The sequence below is a fragment of the Saccopteryx leptura genome, chromosome 9, assembly GCF_036850995.1.
Source record: "Saccopteryx leptura isolate mSacLep1 chromosome 9, mSacLep1_pri_phased_curated, whole genome shotgun sequence".
NCBI classification, from domain to species: Eukaryota; Metazoa; Chordata; class Mammalia; order Chiroptera; family Emballonuridae; genus Saccopteryx; species Saccopteryx leptura.
In genome coordinates this window covers 71,672,725-71,690,388 of record NC_089511.1, presented here as the reverse complement: position 1 = coordinate 71,690,388, position 17,664 = coordinate 71,672,725, and the positions used below count along the sequence as shown (strand labels likewise).

Sequence of the window (17,664 nt, the reverse complement as noted above, 5' to 3'; positions counted from 1 at the left end):
GGTGAGGCAGAGATTTTCCAAACTCCATTTCCATCACCACCCCTTTTCCGTAAGAGCTGGAATGCCCTGCCATTCCCTGAAACCTGGGAAGACACAGGATCTCCATCCCCGCAGAATGCCCGAAATTCCTTCTTCTTGGCTTTAAAAACTACCAATGCTTAAAAAAAAAAAGGTCCAAATGCCCCCTCCCCCAGGGAGCCCTCCTTCTTAGGAAGCACTGCTTCTCAGTATTCCCCTCCGGCCACCCGCTGAGGGCACTATGCTTCCCTGCATTTCCACAAAACACTGCAGTTTAGTGTGGTCTGTCCTGTGTCACAATATCTACTGTGTGTTGGCCTTCTCTTTAAACTGTGGGCTTCTGGAGTCCAGGGAGAGAGGGTTGAGTTTCGTCCCTGGACTCCCAGGACCTAGTCAAGCGCCTGGCCAGGCAAGGACCCGCAGATTGTTAACAAAATGCCCCCACTTAGCGCCTCTCAGGATCCCCCTGTCCCGGAAGCATCTGGAGCATTACAGACATGTTGTAAAATTCACACTCCCAAGCTCTGAGCAAGCACTATCTGACCTACTCTGCAGAGAAAGCTGTTGCGGCCCAGAAAACAGGCCTTGGCCAACCTGGGACCCTCAGGGGCCTCACTGTCACATCAAGGACACTGATAATCTACATGCTGTTGCAATACAAGGGACTCGAACAATACTTATAGCATTTTTCACTATCAACAATAACTATAATTACTGTAGTCATTACTGTAAAAAAGTAGTATTACTATTAATAATAATCCCCATTTTGAAGGCTCCACCATATGCCAGACTGCTCACTCCTTTAGAACATCTTGTTTAATCCTCTGAACAGCCCTAGAGATCACTGCTGTTCCCCTCTCCTCACAGAGGAGGAGTCTAAGCATAGAGAGATTAGAAACTCATTCAGGTCACACAGCCAGTCTGTATCAGAGCAGAGACCCCACACTTCCTGCCATCCTAGACTGTAGCCTCTTAATCATTGCAACCAATGACTGCCATTGACCTTTCTATGGGTCAGGCACTTTTCATAACAGTTTTACTGAGATACAATTCACACATCATACAATTCACTCATTTAAAGTGCAGAATTCAATGGCTTTTAGTTATATGCATAGAGTTGGGCAATTACCACTACAATCAATTTTAAAACGTGTCACCACCCCTTAAAAATACCCCTGATCTTTTTAGTTTTTAATCCCAATCCCCCAACCCTATTGTAATCCATTTTAACAACTAAAGGACTGAGGCTCCGAGAGCCATGCACACATTAGACAGAGGTAAGCAGCAGGCCTGGACTCCGCCTCTCCTTCCCTCCCCACACCATCTGCCAGGGATCTACTCAGTGTAACCCCTTAAAAATGCACCATCTGCAGGGTGGAAAATGAAACCAGATGGTGACAAATCTTACACGTGCGGCCACTTCCGCACCAGGCCTGTGACTCACAGAGGCGGCACAGCCAACCCACCACCACCCCAGTGCAGGTCAGCAAGGCCCAGGACCCAGGAAGGCAGAGAAGCCTGGCAGTCCAGGTTCAAGATGGGCACAGTGAACACACAGCCCCCAAGAAGCAGGAACCCCCCTCTACTCACCCCTGCGCTGGACCTCAGAACCCCTGTAGGACCCACCCCAGGCCTCCACGTTCCTCCCAGGAATTCAGAGGCACAGTCACCAGCAGAGGGGCTGTTTGCACCTGGCCCCCAGCCAGGGGTTCCCCAGGTCCTCCCTGCCCACAGGCCCCAGAAGTCCGGGGCGGTCACAGGAGCACTGAGAGGGCGCTGCGGCAACTGGTCAGGCTCCCTGAGGGAGGCCCTGAAGAGTACGGACTGCCACTGTTGCCTGGGTACACTTCTAGTCCGGAACCCTCGGGTCCAACAGCCGCCCCCAACCCCAGAGAAGCACTGCAGTGGGACCTGGCCTCCCACACCCCTTCTGTCATTCTCCAAAACAGCCTCAAGCTTGCGTGAGTCAGTTGCTCTCTCAGCTGGCCAGGAGCCCCGCACTTCCTTTCTTATTTACAATGTTTAATTTGGATTCTATTTATTTATTTATTTATTTATTTATTTATTTATTTAAAAGTGAGAGGAGGGGAGATAGAGAGACAGACTCCCGTACGTGTCCTAACCAGGATCCACCCCGCAGTGGATCGATGCTCAAATCAACCGAGCTATCCTCAGAACCTGAGGCTGATACTCAGAGCTGCGAGAAGGGGAGAGAGAGAGAAGGGGGAGAGGAAGAAGAAGAGAAGAAGACAGTGGCTTCTCACATGTGCCCAGACTGGGAATCAAACCCAGGATGTCCACACACCGGGCTGATACTCTATCTACTGAGCCAATCGACCAGGGTCATTCTTCCCTGTTCATAATCTTTAAACAGTCTTGAGTCAATGCCACCTCCTCTGGGGAGTCTTCCTAGATGCCTTAACCAAAACAAATGGGTTCTTCTGGTGCTGCCTCACACAGGATTTTAATTTGTCAGTGCTGATATCTGGGTCTCATTAGCCTACAAACTCATCCAGGACAGGGGTCCCAGCTTCCTCAATCCTGAATCCCCCCTACCCCCTCTCTCAGCTGTGACACCAGGTCTTCCAGAAGAGCAGGTGGAAGTAAGGCAAAGTGCCATTGCTCAGTTCTAGGCATGAATTAACCGCAGTGCAGAGTGCTCCCAGCGTCCGTCCCAGGTGCTCAGCGCTGAAGGACTCTATGGACGGCAGAGGAATTAGAAGGGGGGTGGTGATCACTGCTGCCCATTGCGGGTTCCTCAGGGCTGAAGGACTCTATGGACGGCAGAGGAATTAGAAGGGGGTGATGATCACTGCTGCCCATTGCGGGTTCCTCAGGGCTGAAGGACTCTATGGACGGCAGAGGAATTAGAAGGGGGGTGGTGATCACTGCTGCCCATTGCGGGTTCCTCAGGGCTGAAGGACTCTATGGACGGCAGAGGAATTAGAAGGGGGTGATGATCACTGCTGCCCATTGCGGGTTCCTCAGGGCTGAAGGACTCTATGGACGGCAGAGGAATTAGAAGGGAGTGGTGATCACTGCTGCCCATTGCGGGTTCCTCAGGGCTGAAGGACTCTATGGACGGCAGAGGAATTAGAAGGGGGTGATGATCACTGCTGCCCATTGCGGGTTCCTCAGGGCTGAAGGACTCTATGGACGGCAGAGGAATTAGAAGGGGGTGATGATCACTGCTGCCCATTGCGGGTTCCTCAGGGCTGAAGGACTCTATGGACAGCAGAGGAATTAGAAGGGGGGTGGTGATCACTGCTGCCCATTGCGGGTTCCTCAGGGCTGAAGGACTCTATGGACGGCAGAGGAATTAGAAGGGGGTGGTGATCACTGCTGCCCATTGCGGGTTCCTCAGGGCTGAAGGACTCTATGGACGGCAGAGGAATTAGAAGGGGGGTGGTGATCACTGCTGCCCATTGCGGGTTCCAGTTGGAATGAGGATCGAGCCACCAGTTTAGACGTAGTGCTTCTCACCAGAGCAGCCAAGATGCCACATGGCTGCAAACACTGGCAAGAGAGCTCTGTTCAGACTGTCTCACCACAGCAGGTTTGCTCAGCTGTGAGGGCCAAGCTCAGGACTGGTGTCTTTCCTCTCTGCACCACACTCCGGTCCCAGCCTGGCACACACCAGGCCCCAGGGCTGACTAGGAATGCAGGAGTTAGCTATAGGTTTACAAGGTCCTGGCTTCAAACTCCTCCAGTAAGGCCTGTCCCATGTCACCAAGTGCCAATGCCAGAGCTAGAAGGGGCTCTTCACCCATCAATTTCCACCTCTGCAATATACTGAAGAGGCATGTAAGGCCCAGAGGAGGAAGGCAGCTTGCCCAGGGTCACACAGCCATATCTCCCAACTCCCAGTCCAGATTCTTTTCAGATAGCAGGCTGCCTCACCCCTGCCCTGGCCCCACTCTCTCATCCTGCCTTCCTTCGTGGTCAGACCAAGGCCCACCTGCCCAGTGTGCCTTCTCAGGTCCCCTCCCTGGCCCATCCAGCACAGGGCTCCCTCATTCGCTTGCTCAAGTTCACCAGGCTTCCCAGAATGCCTGCCTTACCCTTTGAACCCAGCAAACTTCTACTCTTCCTTAAAGGCCTAGTTCAAATAGCCTCTTCTCTGACACCATAGATCAGTGGTCCCCAACCCCTGGGCCACGGACCAGTACCAGTCCGTGGGCCATTTGGTACCAGTCTGCAGAGAAAGAATAAATAACTTATATTATTTCCGTTTTATTTATATTTAAGTCTGAACGATGTTTTATTTTTTAAAAATGACCAGATTCCCTCTGTTACATCCGTCTAAGACTCACTCTTGACGCTTGTCTCAGTCACGTGATACATTTATCTGTCCCACCCTAAAGGCCGGTCCATGAAAATATTTTCTGACATTAAACCAGTTCATGGCCCAAAAAAGGTTGGGGACCACTGCCATAGATGACACTCACTCCTATTTACTGAGTACCCATCCCACTGTGTTCTGAAAAACCAACGAGGTAATACTGAATCCACTTGCAGGGTCCCTGCTGCCTGGCACCCAAGTTCCTCAAGGGCGGAGACCTGACTCTGTACAAAACAGGGTAATAACAACATCTGCCCGCACAGCACATACAACTAGAGGGCTCTGCAAACTGTAAAGTCCTGTGCTACTGGAAGCTATCTACATTATCCTCAGATCTCCTCCCCTGGCTGTTTCCGCATCTACACAATGGGTGACATTAGCAAATGCAATGGCAGTCCCTGTGCTGGGACAGTGTGCCCGCTATGCCTGGGCCATGTAAGGGACTCGGTCCTGCTGCTGTTATTATCTGTGTCACTTTCATTTTCTCACATCTCACTGTGGCCTTGCTCACAGCCACTGCTCAGTACATATATTTTGGAATGAATAACTCTGGCCTTTGAGATGTTGAAGAAAATGAGGTTAAAATCCAGAGACCACAAGAAGATGCAGTTAAATCTTATCCTCGAAATGCTGCCTTCAAGTCCAAAGGTGGCTCAGCTCGGTCACTGTAAACACCCCTTCCCTCTCACAGCACAGGCTTCTGGAATGCACTACAAAAGGGTGTCTCTTCCCCAGGGAGGCCCCAGTGCTTGACTGTGGCCCTTGTCAGGAACCTGGATGGGGAGGCCCCTGGGATTCAGACTGAAGGACAGGCCTGTGCAGACAACTGAGGGCACAAGCAGTGGCTTGGTGTAAGCAGGAACCCAGCCTGAGGCCCAGCCCTGTGAGGTCCATTTTGACCCTTCACCAAGGACAGGGGGACCCAGGCGAGCCTCAGTTCTATTGCAGAATAGGCTACTGGAAGCCCACCCAAGTGACAGCCTGCGAGACCTGATATGGCTTCTGCAAATGTCACTTCAGATTTCCATCTGCCAGGGAGTGTTGAATGTAGCCCCTCTTCAGAGAAATGAGAAGAGTAAAGTGCAGAGATGGGATGTGACTTGCCCAGGTCACACAGCTGATGGGAACATTTACTCAGAGGCCACCGAAAGTCAGCCACATAGGCGGAGCAATGCCTGGGCCCAGGCCCACCGAGCAGCCTCCCACCCCAACATCCAGAGCGCAGCTTGTCACTGTAAACCACAGCCTGTGGCCATGGAATCTTGCTTCATGGGTGCTGGGTCAGGGTCCTCCGTGACCCTGATTTCTACATCATCTAATAGTCAGTAACCACTTATCAATAGGCTGCTGAACTAGTAAAATGATAAGGAAATTTTCAGGGTGCAAAGGGGGTAGACAGTTACTTATTACTGGTGACGCTCACCCGCTGACGCTTTCGTTTAGGTCCCCAGTGTACATTTATGGAGGCAGTAAAAGAACTGGGAGACCCAGCCCCATCACCACATAGCCAACAGCCTGCATGGCTGATGACTGTTGAAGGAGTTCTTGAGTCATGCAGCCAAGCCACCAGTGCTTTCTGTCTCTCCATCTGCACAAACACGGCCTCCCTGAGTGATTCCAAACATCACCTTGGATTTTCAACCAAAAGCTGTGGCCACAGTGCTGGCCAGCAGGCAGACCAAGGGCTCCTGCTGCACGGAACTGCTGAACCAGGGCAGGCTGGCGGCCAGCGCTCGCCCTGGCATCGGGACAAGGTCTTAGCCTTCTCCAGCTGTCCTGACATCCGGGTTTCTCCAAGTCTGCTGCACAGAACCCTTGCATTCCAGGGGATTCAGCACATGCTCAGCTTAGAGAACCAGCCGCTGCCTAGACCACGCCTCTCAGTGGGAACCCCATCACTTCCAATGGGCAACCTCTGATTCTTTGGAAGGCAAAAATATTAGTCCTTATCTATAAAGCACAGATACACATACAGTTTATAAATATACAGTCAGTATATCTGTGGTATTAAAGTTTCATGGGTGGTGGTGATTAAGAAAAATGTCTAAAGAGGCTCTTTGTGGAGAGGGGACGTGATGAACGAAAGATTGAGACTCACTGGCCTAGACAAAGGCAGCCATGACACTGAGCAGAAAGACACCTCTAAAGGGTGGGAAGCCAGTAGGAAGCACTCCCAGGCCTGCCAGTAAGGAAAGACCCTCCCCCTCAATATGACTCATCCTTTTCTTAAAGCTGGAGGGCAGGGGAGCAGGCCGGTCCTTTCCTGGGACACATCAGCTTATACCTGACAAAGTAGAGGCCAGGAAATGTGCTCGCTGCTCTGAGGCCGCCTCACAGGCTCACGAGAGTCCGACACACTGGGGAAGGTGCAGTGAGGGGACTGAGCTCCAGCAGGAATTGAGCGTGAGAACGAGAGAAGTCTCTGAGGGCTTTCTGGTTTGCAAAGCGGTGCCTGGGTAGAGAGAGCAGGTCCTAAGAAAGGGAATGCCCAGAGGAGCGCACTGGGACAAAGCAGGCTGGCTTCAGGGACCAGAGACAGTGGGGGACAGAACAGGAAGAATAATAGCAGCTAACACTGACAGAGGCTAACCACATGCCAGGCAGGTGCTGACTACCAACTGCGCCGCCCGGTAAGGCAGGTCATATGATCATCCCCAGCAGGTCAGCAACATGAGAGCAGGGACCATGTCTGCCTCAGGCGCTGCTGTAGCCCCAGAGCCTGAACAGAGCTGAGCACATGAGACCCACGCAGTAATATGTGCAGAATGAATAAATCCTCACTTGACACCCAGAAAAGAACCACAGGGAGGGTAAGTAACTTATCCAAAGCTTTGTGGCTAGTAAGTGACTCAGCCAAGAATCAATCCCAGCAAACCCTACCTTCCTCACCCCTGCATGTGTCTGGGCTCAGAGATCCCTGCTGGGTAACTTGTGGTCCCACTGCGTCCACGGATGGTAAAGAGATGGACAAGAGAAGTCATTGTCCTAGCTGGGCCGCTACCCAGCTGGCAGAGCACACACCTGTGCCAGCAGGGCACGTGGGGTTCTCTCCGGAAAGCAGCCCAGTCCAGACCGCACAATGTGCCCACAGGAGTCCCAAACACAGGGGAGCTAAGGAGGAAACCAGGTCTTCCCAGCCTAGGGACTGGGGTAGCCAGGGGCTGAGGACAGGGGGCGAAATGCAGCTGGAGGAAAGGTTTTTCCCTTACCAATCCATCACAGTTGCTGATGGCAACAGCTGTTCCCGGCATGCCTGTGACACTCCCTGTATAGACACACTCTTGCTGCAAGGGCTGTCGGAAGAGCTCCTGAAAGTCCTCCTGCCACTCCACAGAGGCTCCAGGCACCACCAGCCGCCATTTGGGCCGCAGGTGCAAGTGCAGTTCCTCCCCAAACACGGTAACATTGAAGTAGAGGGAGTAGTGGCCCACGCGGCCAGGCTGCGGGGTAGCTCCTTTGGGAAGCAGAGGGCTGCGGGCCACTCGGAGGTGACCCGAGTGTGGGGGTGGTGCAGGTGGCCTATCCACTGCCACACTCCCTGCAGAGGCTGCTGCTGGGCCAGACACCACATGGGAGAGGAAGCGTCCCCGAAAGTCTGTGTTGCAGGGCACTGTCACAGCATAGTCACTGAGCCTTCTGGAGAAGCGCGGCTCTGCTGGAGGTAAAGAAAGAGGTACTTCAGTACAAGGCGGTGCGATGCAAAGGGAAGGGAAAGCCGGAAATCCCACTGGGGCGGGTGCGATCTGTAATTCTAGCATCACCTTGAAGGGACACCCTAGCCCAAATTCACCCATTTCCTATCTCTTGCTTCCTAAGCCCATGGATTTCTGCACACAGATAAATGGTATTCAAGTACTCTGTGGACATACATTGTTCCTATGAGTCCCTAGGTCCTTTTTCAACTTAGCATAAGAAAACAAACGATGCCAAAAGGAGTCCTATCACTCTAGCAACAAGCCTTCCAACCTTGGGCACTGGCGAGGAGAGCGCTAAAATTCCCCGAAAGCCCCCAGGGCAAAAAGAGGGTCTGCCCAAACATTCTCACTGTGCTGAAGTCACCAGACCAGCCTGGGGTAGGGCCCTCCTTGCCAAGCTTCCTGAACGCAGCTGGCAAAACAAACACACCTAGAAACTCAGGGGATCCTGGGCACGTGTCAAGGAGAAAGGAGGAGCTGGAGAGGGAAGGGAGGGCGGACAAGTTCTACACTCTTCCAAGTTTAGAAAGAAAACTTTCTTAAAGCAGCACAGTGACTGCTGAGATTTCTACATGGCCCAGCCCCAAGCCAGTAAGTATAGATTTTCAAAAATAAAAAAAGACACACAGGGGGACCTGCCCACTCGGACTGAATTAAGTGTGAGGTCATGGCCCCGTAGTCCAGGCTGCACGCCAGTGGCCCCGTCCTCACATAGCTCTTCTGAGCCCAAGCCAGGCCAGGCAGAAATGACAGCTCCCTGGCTTCCAGGCCTGGTGATTCATGGATATGAGTTTGGGAGGAATTTTCATTTCCACACAACTCTATCTCCTGCCTTTCTAACCCCCTTCACAGCACTGATAAAACCTGAAAAAAATGTGTCCTGAAAATCTCCCACGTCCAGTGCAGTTATGGGAGGGGGGATACAAACTCTCCCCTGGTTTACCCATCACAGCACAGTAACCCCAAGGCTTCTATTAGATCCATTTGGTACATTAACAGAGCTCACAGACAAGCAGTCACTCTGCCTAGAAATTAGGGGAGCCACCTCCCCATGTTCAGAGCCACCAGTAGGGCATCCTACACTGTAAGGTGAGGGTGGAGTGTGTCTGGTCTGTGTGACAAGGTGTCTGCATAGAGTGACAATGCTAGGCAGAGGGATGTGTGTTTCCGTGCAGGAGTGTTCACTGGGATGTAGGGTAACCACCTGCCACCTGGTTCTGTGTGACAAGACTCTTGAACATACATACACACACATGCATACAAGTTTGAGGCAGAGAAGGCACTGAAAGAGAAAAACACACAGGAGAGAGAGTGAAACAGAGAAAACAAAAACCACAGAGACAGATGCGCAATCCCTAAGAACAGGCTCCAAATTCTCTCCTGGGGGCTCTCTCCACACAGAAAGAGAAATCGCGGGACTGCGTTGGTAACACAAGAAAAGAAAGCTTAGCGCCCATGTGCACAGCCTTCCCACCCGCTAGAACACTGCCCCGCGCCTCTGGCACCCGCGGGTCACCCTGACCCGCGTGCATCCCAGACCCCACGCGCTCTCGCGCGCCCGCCCCGCACGCACCTGGGGTCCGGCTGCCTGCGGTGGCGCAAAGCGCACAGTGCAGGGGCAGGAGGCAGGACAGAAGCGCGCAGAGCGGAGCCATGTGGCCGCGCGGGAAAGTGGGCCTCGCGGGCGCTGGAGCCCAGAGCTCCGGGCTGTGGGAGAGGATAGGGCGCGCCCGGGGCTGCCCGAGCGCCGGCCGGCCGGCCTCCACCTCCTCTGCCACCGCCTCCTCCCGCTTCGTCGTCTCCCGCCCTCCTGCTCCCGGTCCCCGGCGCCACTCCGCCGCCGGCTCCGGGCGCCCGAGGCTGCTGGCGGGAGAGCGAAGCAGCCGACGTGCCATCGCCCTCGGTGCCAACTGTCGGCGGGTCCGTTCGCCCGCGCCGTGACGCTCCGGGACGCGCGGGAGCAGGGCGAGGGGGCGGCGGGGCGGGCCGGGGGTGGGCACACTGGTGGGGCGGGGCCGGGCGCGGGTTGGAGCTGGGGGCGCAGCGCGGTGCTGGGGAGTGCAGCGGCTTGCGGCCCCGCTGGATCGGAAGTGCCACGCGGAGCCACAGTTGGGGCTCCAAGCGCCCTGGATCCGGGCGCCAGCAGCTGCCTGGGTTCCCCAGGGGTGTCTTCCCGTAGCCGCTTTCTTTGGCTCCCCGGCTTCTCTTACTTGACCGCAGAGCAGCTCTCCAGAGCCACAGGCAGGAGGGATGTCCGACTGCGTTTGAGTGGAGAGACTGTGAGCACTCCCCAGGGAGTGTCTCCATTTTCTCATAATAGCCTTGATGCCCCCAGTAAACTTCGTACCCCTTGGCGCTACCTATTCTGCAGAGGACAGCTCCCTGGGCCCAAAGTGCGGTAACTGGCCTGTGTCTCAGTCAAGAATAGAGCTGAGCAAAGTGAGGCAAGAGCCTAGCAGCTACTACTAGCTTTACAGTCAGACGGCCCTGATTGAAATCCTGGCTCTGAGCCTTCATTTCCTTCTCTGTGAAATGGGTGTTAATTATAGCACATAGTAGGTGTTCAATAAATAACAGTTCTCTTTCTCCACCCCTGGCACCAGTAGCACCTGCCACACAGCCCAAGCTGGGAAAAACCAAGTCTGAGGGAAAAGAGTGGATGCTGGTTTTGCAATGTTGCCAAGACCAGTTCAGGAGTCAGGAAATAACCTGACTCCTCTGCCCTCCTGCTTTACTCTGTAAATGTGTTCCTAATGGTTTGCAAATAAACTGTATTTCAGTAAATCCAGAAGGGGGGAATTGGAGATTTTTTTTAAGAACTGTAGAAGAAAGAATCTTTGTGTAAAGTGTATAAAGACCCCCTAATCTTTCTGCTTTTGAGTTCAGACCTTGTGTTGTAGGGCTTTCTTAAAGGGAGGCCAACTTGAGGGCGGAAATTCTATAACTAGACTTCTCTCGGGAATCTCTGTGAGCCCTGAGAAAGGACTTGGGTTCCTGCCCTCTTCGCCCCGTGACAGGTGTCCCAATCTACAGCCTTGCTGGGCTCTGAGTATGCCCCTGCCTTATGGGCAGACCTGGCAGCTTCATCCTCATAGCCCAGGACCTGGCTCGGGGCCTCCGAAGAGGCAGCACTTGTGGAATGAATGAAATGACACTGAGGTTCTGGAGGGCCAGGGCATTCATGAAGCAGGTTCAGATAGCTGAAGTCGTGTGTCCTAAGTCACATAGCTCATTTTGAACCCAGAGTCCAGTGCTTAGTGGCAGAGAGAGAGACAAGATTAGCAGTCAGGAGACTGTTCTAGACTGGACTTTGCCAAGTACTGGCCATGTGACCAAGGTCAAGTCATTTCCCTGTGGGCTGCAACACCTCTCTGTTCAAAGGGAAACTCATGAGCATCCCGGAATCACAGATGTAAACTCCAGAGTCCTGTGGAAGTGCAAAGTGTATTGTATTCCAAGCACCATCAGAGCCTCCGGTCTCCCCTCCTGTATCCTTGGGTGATGGGCCCAGGACCCTCAGAGACACCGAAATCATAGATGCTCAAGTTCCTTCTATAAAATAGCATAGTACATGCATACAATCTATATTTGTCTACAGACTACAGCTGCGTATGCCTGCATGACACTTCATTCACATGGATTCAGCATAGTTCTCAGCATGTGGCAAATTCAGGTTTTGGTTTTTGAACTTTCTGGAATACTTTTTCCCTAATATTTTTAATCCATGGTTGAGTGAATCCTCCAAAGTAAAACCTGCAGGTGTGGACAGCTAACTGTATTTGGAAATGGCACCACCAAACCAATCTACATTAGGTTCGGGAAGATTAGAGTTCTTCTTTCTCCATTTTCTGTTTCTTTAAGATCTGTGCAAAAGACAGACCGCGGTTTTGTGTGTAAAGGCTGATGGAGTGAGGATGTGAGGGGTATGTGTGTGTCAGTAGGAACGTGGAGGAAAGGCTGTGAGATAACCGAGCCTTGAACGGTCTCCATTGTGGCTCCCCACAAACCCACTAAAAGAGCTCAGGATAAAATGGCTTCCCTACTCAGGGACTCAGTTTTCCCAGCTACAGAGTGGGAGCCCTGTGGGGACAGAAAGAAAAATTACGGCACGTGATTGCCAATTTCCTCCCATTGCAGGGCCATCCCAGAGAAGCTTGCCTAGAAAATTCAGGGGTCTGAGCCCTCTCCCCAGACCCCGCCCATTCCTGCCTTAGATTTGGTAAGTCGAGAGGGATTGATCACAGCTGGGACCCCAGCAGCCTGACTCATGAGCAGTGGCTGGGGCCTTCCCTGGAGCCAGTCTTGGCAAGCATAGAGCAAAACCTTAGCCTGATTCTCTACCCCCACCCCCTTCCCTGGGGCTACAATGGTTGCTTTTGTTGGTGAGTATTGTATGTCCAAGTTCTTTTCTACTGAGGAAGCCTTTGTTAGGAAGTGGGGACATAAGAACATAGCTCAGAGTCTGGGCCAGAGGTGGGGAAATGGCTGAATGGCAGGCCCTTCTCTGGAGATGAGCAGGGCCAAAGCAGAGAAAGCTACCAGCATCCACTGGCGACCCTCTTAAACAGAAAAGTCCTGGGTCCCAGTTTCTCACCTTGGGATTTCGCACCTGGAAGAATGGCAGGGGTGTTTCCCTCACTGGCAGTCCTTACCAACATTACCCAACACCCTGTCACTCTACAGCCCCAGCAGGACAGGGAGAGATGCACGTTGCCCTGCACAGAGTCAGCAACCCATTGGAAGACAGGACAGGTGCATGAGAAAGATTGAAGACTATGTATGTAAGACAGGGAGAGAGCATGCTCTATGAAGGAGAGGGTCACACAGGGCTGTGGGGATTCGGAAGGAGAGGGGCTGGGGGAGGGGGGAGTTCCGTGGAAGACATTGGTCCAAGCTGAGCCCACAGGAGAGGAGGAGTGGAGGAAGTGCTCCCTCTGGAGCACAGACATGGAGGTGGAAATGGTCTGCCCTGAGTGAACTCCCCCAGAGGAAGAAGCCAGTCCTGGCCTCCAGCCCATGCTCCTCTGAGCACAGACAAAAGCCAGAGTTGGAACTAGAGGCGCTCTGAAACAGTCTCTAGTCCGCTGTTCACCCCCATTATTCACATAAGGTAAGCTGAGGTCTAGAGCAGGAAAGGGACTTCTCTGCTCACACAGCTAGTTTAGAGTAGGGCCAGGCCCCCAGGCTTCAAAGCCAAGGTGCCTTCCTGCTCAGCTGCACACCTCTCCTCCAAGCCCCAGCCCATGCCTCCGGTGCTCCACCTTCTAAGATGAAAAGGAGGTAGTTTGAGGTTGAGACAAAATCTTCCCACTTCAAGGGGAGGCACAGATGCCCTTCTACCCACAAGAAAGTAAGGGACCTGAGACAGGTCTCTGTGGCAAGAAACCAGGAACCCCTGAGGGAGGGCTGCATGGGTGTCCCAGTGGTAGGCACAGTGTTGTCACAGCTCATGGAGCCCAGCAGGTGGCTGAAACACACACACAGGCTCCCTTCTTGAGAGCTTGTTTGGAGGGAGGTTCCAGCAGGAGAGCGCAGCTACTTGTGTACCTTGACTGAAGAACGGTCCTCTCCTCTATCGGGAAGGTCGTCCTCTTCGACTGAGCACGCGCAGCTTCAGAAGGGATGCACGTGGAGCGGTGAGGGAGGAAGAGGACACCTGCCTAGCCAGCCAGATCAGCCAAATCAACCCTAGCGATCAATGGGGTGACAGATGTCTCAGTCAGATCACAGAGGGTCCCTTTCTTATAACCTCTGGTGTGACTAGCAACCAGCTAGACTCTGACATACATAGGAGAGGAGTAAGGGAATTTCACCCTAACTCAGGGAAGCCACCATCATCTATCCAGTTAGGAACCACCCAGCCAGAACCACTCTAGTCACCTCTCTCTTGCGCCATGTCAATCACCTCTAAGCTCTATGGTGTCTGCTCCAAAGGACCCTCATCCTCCGCCCAAATACAGCTACTTCCTTCCCTCCCAAATGCACTCTCTGCTGCACCCAGGCCACCAGTACTCCTTCTCTGGACACTACCATAGTTTGTCCTAGTAGACCTCCCCCTCTTCTGTGGCCCCTGAAACCTTCTCTCCAAATACATCCAGAGGAGGTATCTAAACACACCTCAGATCGCGTAGCTGCCTCCACTATAAAACCTGCAAAGGTTCTGTTGCCCTTGGGATAAAGACCAGACTCCCCAATTCAGGCTATGAGGCTCCGCACAGGGTAGTCCCACCAGCCCCCCTGCCTCCACATTCCTCCACCTGGCTCCTGATGCATGTTCACCTTGCTTTGAGGCCTTTGCACAGGCTGTTCCCTCTGCCCTGTTCTCCCTCTTCACCCAGTCCATCCCTACTCATTTTGTGATGACATCCTTTCAGTCATCAGTTCCTGAAGCCTGTCCTGTCCCACCAACTAGGTCAGATCTTCCTCTTGTCACCATCTCCATCTCCTTCACACAACTTCTCACTGTTGAGTTTCACCTGATTCTATGTGAGTCACAGCTTAATGCCTGATTCCCCCGCTAGACCATGAGGTCCCCAGGGAGCTGGGACCTTGCCTGGATTTCCCCCCTCACTATGTCCCCAGTGCCTGTTCAGTGTTTGGCACCTGCTGGGCCCTCAGTCAATATTAGTTAAATTGATGATCAAAGGAAAGGGAGTAGGAAAAGCAGCAGCTCATGGAAAATCTGGGGAGTTATGTGTTTCCCAGAATCATCATTCTCAGGGAGAACTTGCGACACACACACATTCTGATTCCACCATCAACGTGAAGGTCAGCAGGCTCCACAGTAGGTCAGGGTAGGGGCAAGAGTTGCTCCTGTGTCCCCCCCAAGCCTTGACAAGATATTAAAAACAACAAAACCAGTCATCATAGCTGCCACTTATTGGCAGCTACTTTACATATTTCCTCAGTTCTCACAGAAACCTTGCTAGTGGGTCTCCTTAAACCTGTAAGGTCAGGCGATTTGGCCGGCTGGTTAATATCAGTCATACTGACACACAAGTCAGGTCCAACCCACAAGCTTCTAAGGACACGATGGACCTGGTGAGATTCTTCCACCGTCACCACCTGAGAGGTCACCTACTTCCTTTTGTCTTCCTTTTTTGTTTTTTTTTTAATCTTTTTGTTGTGAAAACTATAACACATACAGAACAGTGCCCATTTTCCAAAGAAGTATATTGAGGCCCAGAGAGCAGAGGTAACCCCTGAGGGCACACGGCGAGATTGCTCAGGGGCAGGGCCACACCACAAGGCCCCTGCTTCCTGGTCAGATGGTGTTAGAGCATCACCGCTCTGTGTCCCCTCTGTCCAAGGGCCACAGGCCCTTTGGCCTTTCACCACTGGTTCCCGCCTAAGCCCAGAGAGGAACAGTTTGGACCTCTTCCCCCTGAGACCTGAGGGCCGCAGTCCTGTTAACAAGTTGTAGGCCAGAAGTTCTCAAACCAGGGTCCAGCAGACCAGCAGAATCGGCATCTCTTGGGCGCTTGTCAAATTTGCAACTTCTCAGGCCCCAGACCTACTCAATGAGAAACTCAGAGACTGGGACCCAGCAATCTGTGTTTTAAGCCCTCCAGGTATTTTGATGCCTCTTCAAATTTAAGAATCATTGTTCTGAACAAAGCCTAGAAAATCGGACCCCATTAGGACTGAGAACAAACTCGCTGAGGACCTGCTCGGAAATCAAGGCTGCCACCCTCCCCTCCCATCCAGTCTCCTAGGCCTGCGCTGGAGCTGGAGCTGAACTTGGAGTCTGGCCAGAGCTCCTGAACACCCAGAGGAACCAGAGACCATGCCTTGTGGCCCTTCTCCACATCACCCTTCTCCTCCCCCACCCCCCAGCATTCCCTCTGCACATTTTTTGGCAAGTGTCTAATGACCGTATCTAGGAGACTCAGACGGGTCAAGTTATCCACAGTGATTTGTCATGCACTTTGGAACAGCTGATACCCCTGAGAGCGGCTGAACCATGAGATCAGTGAGAAACAATGCTATTTGTGCCCTGTGTATAGATCTTGTGTGGTTGTGGTTGCCGCATGGTGAAGGGTCCAGGGAGGGGAGCTCTCCCTGTCCTCATAAGGAGGAATGCCAGAAAGTCCAGCTGCCCTTTGGGAACTCTGTCTCTGCCATTTCCTCTTCTAAAACTGTAGGTCTATGATGACAACATCAGCATCCTTCTAACCAAAGTCCAGTATAGCCCCTGACCTCGGCCCTTAGGGGTTCAATAGAGGTAGACAGAAAGCAGAGACCTCTCTCACATTCTGGAGCCCCTTTGGGTATGATAGAAGGATCAGAGAGATTGTCCAAGACCCGTTTTTCACAAGCCTTTTTTCTAATCCTGGTGTCCTCTTAGATGCTATGGGTGCCATCTTGTAGCAAGAGGGGTCAGGCTCCATTCTTTTCCTTTTTCTAGATCAGTTGGGTTACATATAATCAAATAATAATAATAATAATAATAATCAATATGGCTTAATTAATTACCTCACATAATACAGAATATTGAAGCAACAGAACCATCCAGCACTGCAGTTCCTTTCTCTTTCCACTCTGCCACGTCATGTTTGGTGGTTGGGCTCATCTTCAGTCTTGTCCCCTCTTAGTCACAAAATGGCTGCATTATCACCAGGCAACATACGTTCACCAGATGCAACAGTCACTAGAGGCAATGGAAGAGAGAGTTCTTTCTTGTCCCTTCCTTTCATAAATTTTATTATGCCAATTTTGATTTTTCCCACATTGATTTGAGAGAGAGAGAGAGAGAGAGGAAGGGAGAGGAAGGAAGAAAGAGAGAGAGAGAGAGAGAGAGAGAAGCATCAACTTGTTGTTCCACTTACTTGTTCCCTCTAATTGTGCACTCATTGGTTGCTTCTCATATGTGCCCTGACCAGGGAGCAAACATGCAACTTCAGTGCGCAGGGATGACGCTCTATCCACTGAGCCAGGACCTTATTATGCTGATTTTGAAATATACACAAAAGAAGACAGAATAGTATGAAAACTGCCATTTACACATAAGCCATCCTGAATCATCATCAGCACATGGCCAGTCTTGTTCCCTTTTATCACACCGTTCCACGCCCTAGGTTATTTTAAAGCAAATCTCAATACTGCCTGTGGTGGCACAGAGGATAAAGCATCAGCCTAGAATACTGAGGTCACTGGTTCAAAATCCAGGCTTGCCCAGTTAAGGCACATACGAGAAACAACTACTACGAGTTGATATTTTCAGCTCCTCCTCCCACTTTTCTCTCTCTCTAAAAAAAAAAAAAAAAAAAAATCAATAAATAACATTTAAAAATAAAATAAAGCAAACTGTATCAGTAGCTAATAAGTAAAGACTCTCTTCTGTAAAACAAAAGAACATCAACAACAGAAACCATAATTCTTTGTCACAACTAACAAGATTAACCATAATCCCTAAAATTATTTTATATCCAATCACTGTTCAAATTTCCCCAACTCACAAAAATTTTTGTTTGCTTTAGTTTTGTTTTTAAGATTTGGTTTATTCAAATCAGGGTCCAAACAAAGTTCACCCACTGCATTTGGCCGCTGTGTCTCTCAAAAGAACCTTTTCATCTAAACCACGGGTGGGCAAACTACACCGCGTGCCAA

General features: G+C 51.8%; 1 protein-coding gene across 5 annotated transcripts in view; it reads right to left on the bottom strand.

Annotated features, from left to right (window-relative positions):
• Positions 1-9,857, bottom strand: part of ADAMTS14 (ADAM metallopeptidase with thrombospondin type 1 motif 14) — a 94,908-nt gene extending 85,051 nt beyond the window's left edge. For 3 of the 5 annotated variants that reach the window (XM_066349496.1, XM_066349497.1, XM_066349498.1), the window contains exons 1-2: positions 9,629-9,857; positions 7,570-8,015 (exon numbers count right to left, since the gene is read on the bottom strand). In XM_066349496.1, the coding sequence (XP_066205593.1) occupies positions 7,570-8,015; positions 9,629-9,710 (528 nt within the window). In that variant the 5' untranslated portion in view covers positions 9,711-9,857. The remainder of the gene's footprint in view (positions 1-7,569; positions 8,016-9,628) is intronic. The other 2 variants (XM_066349499.1, XM_066349500.1) reach the window with 1 other exon arrangement.
• Positions 9,858-17,664: the final 7,807 nt, after the last annotated feature.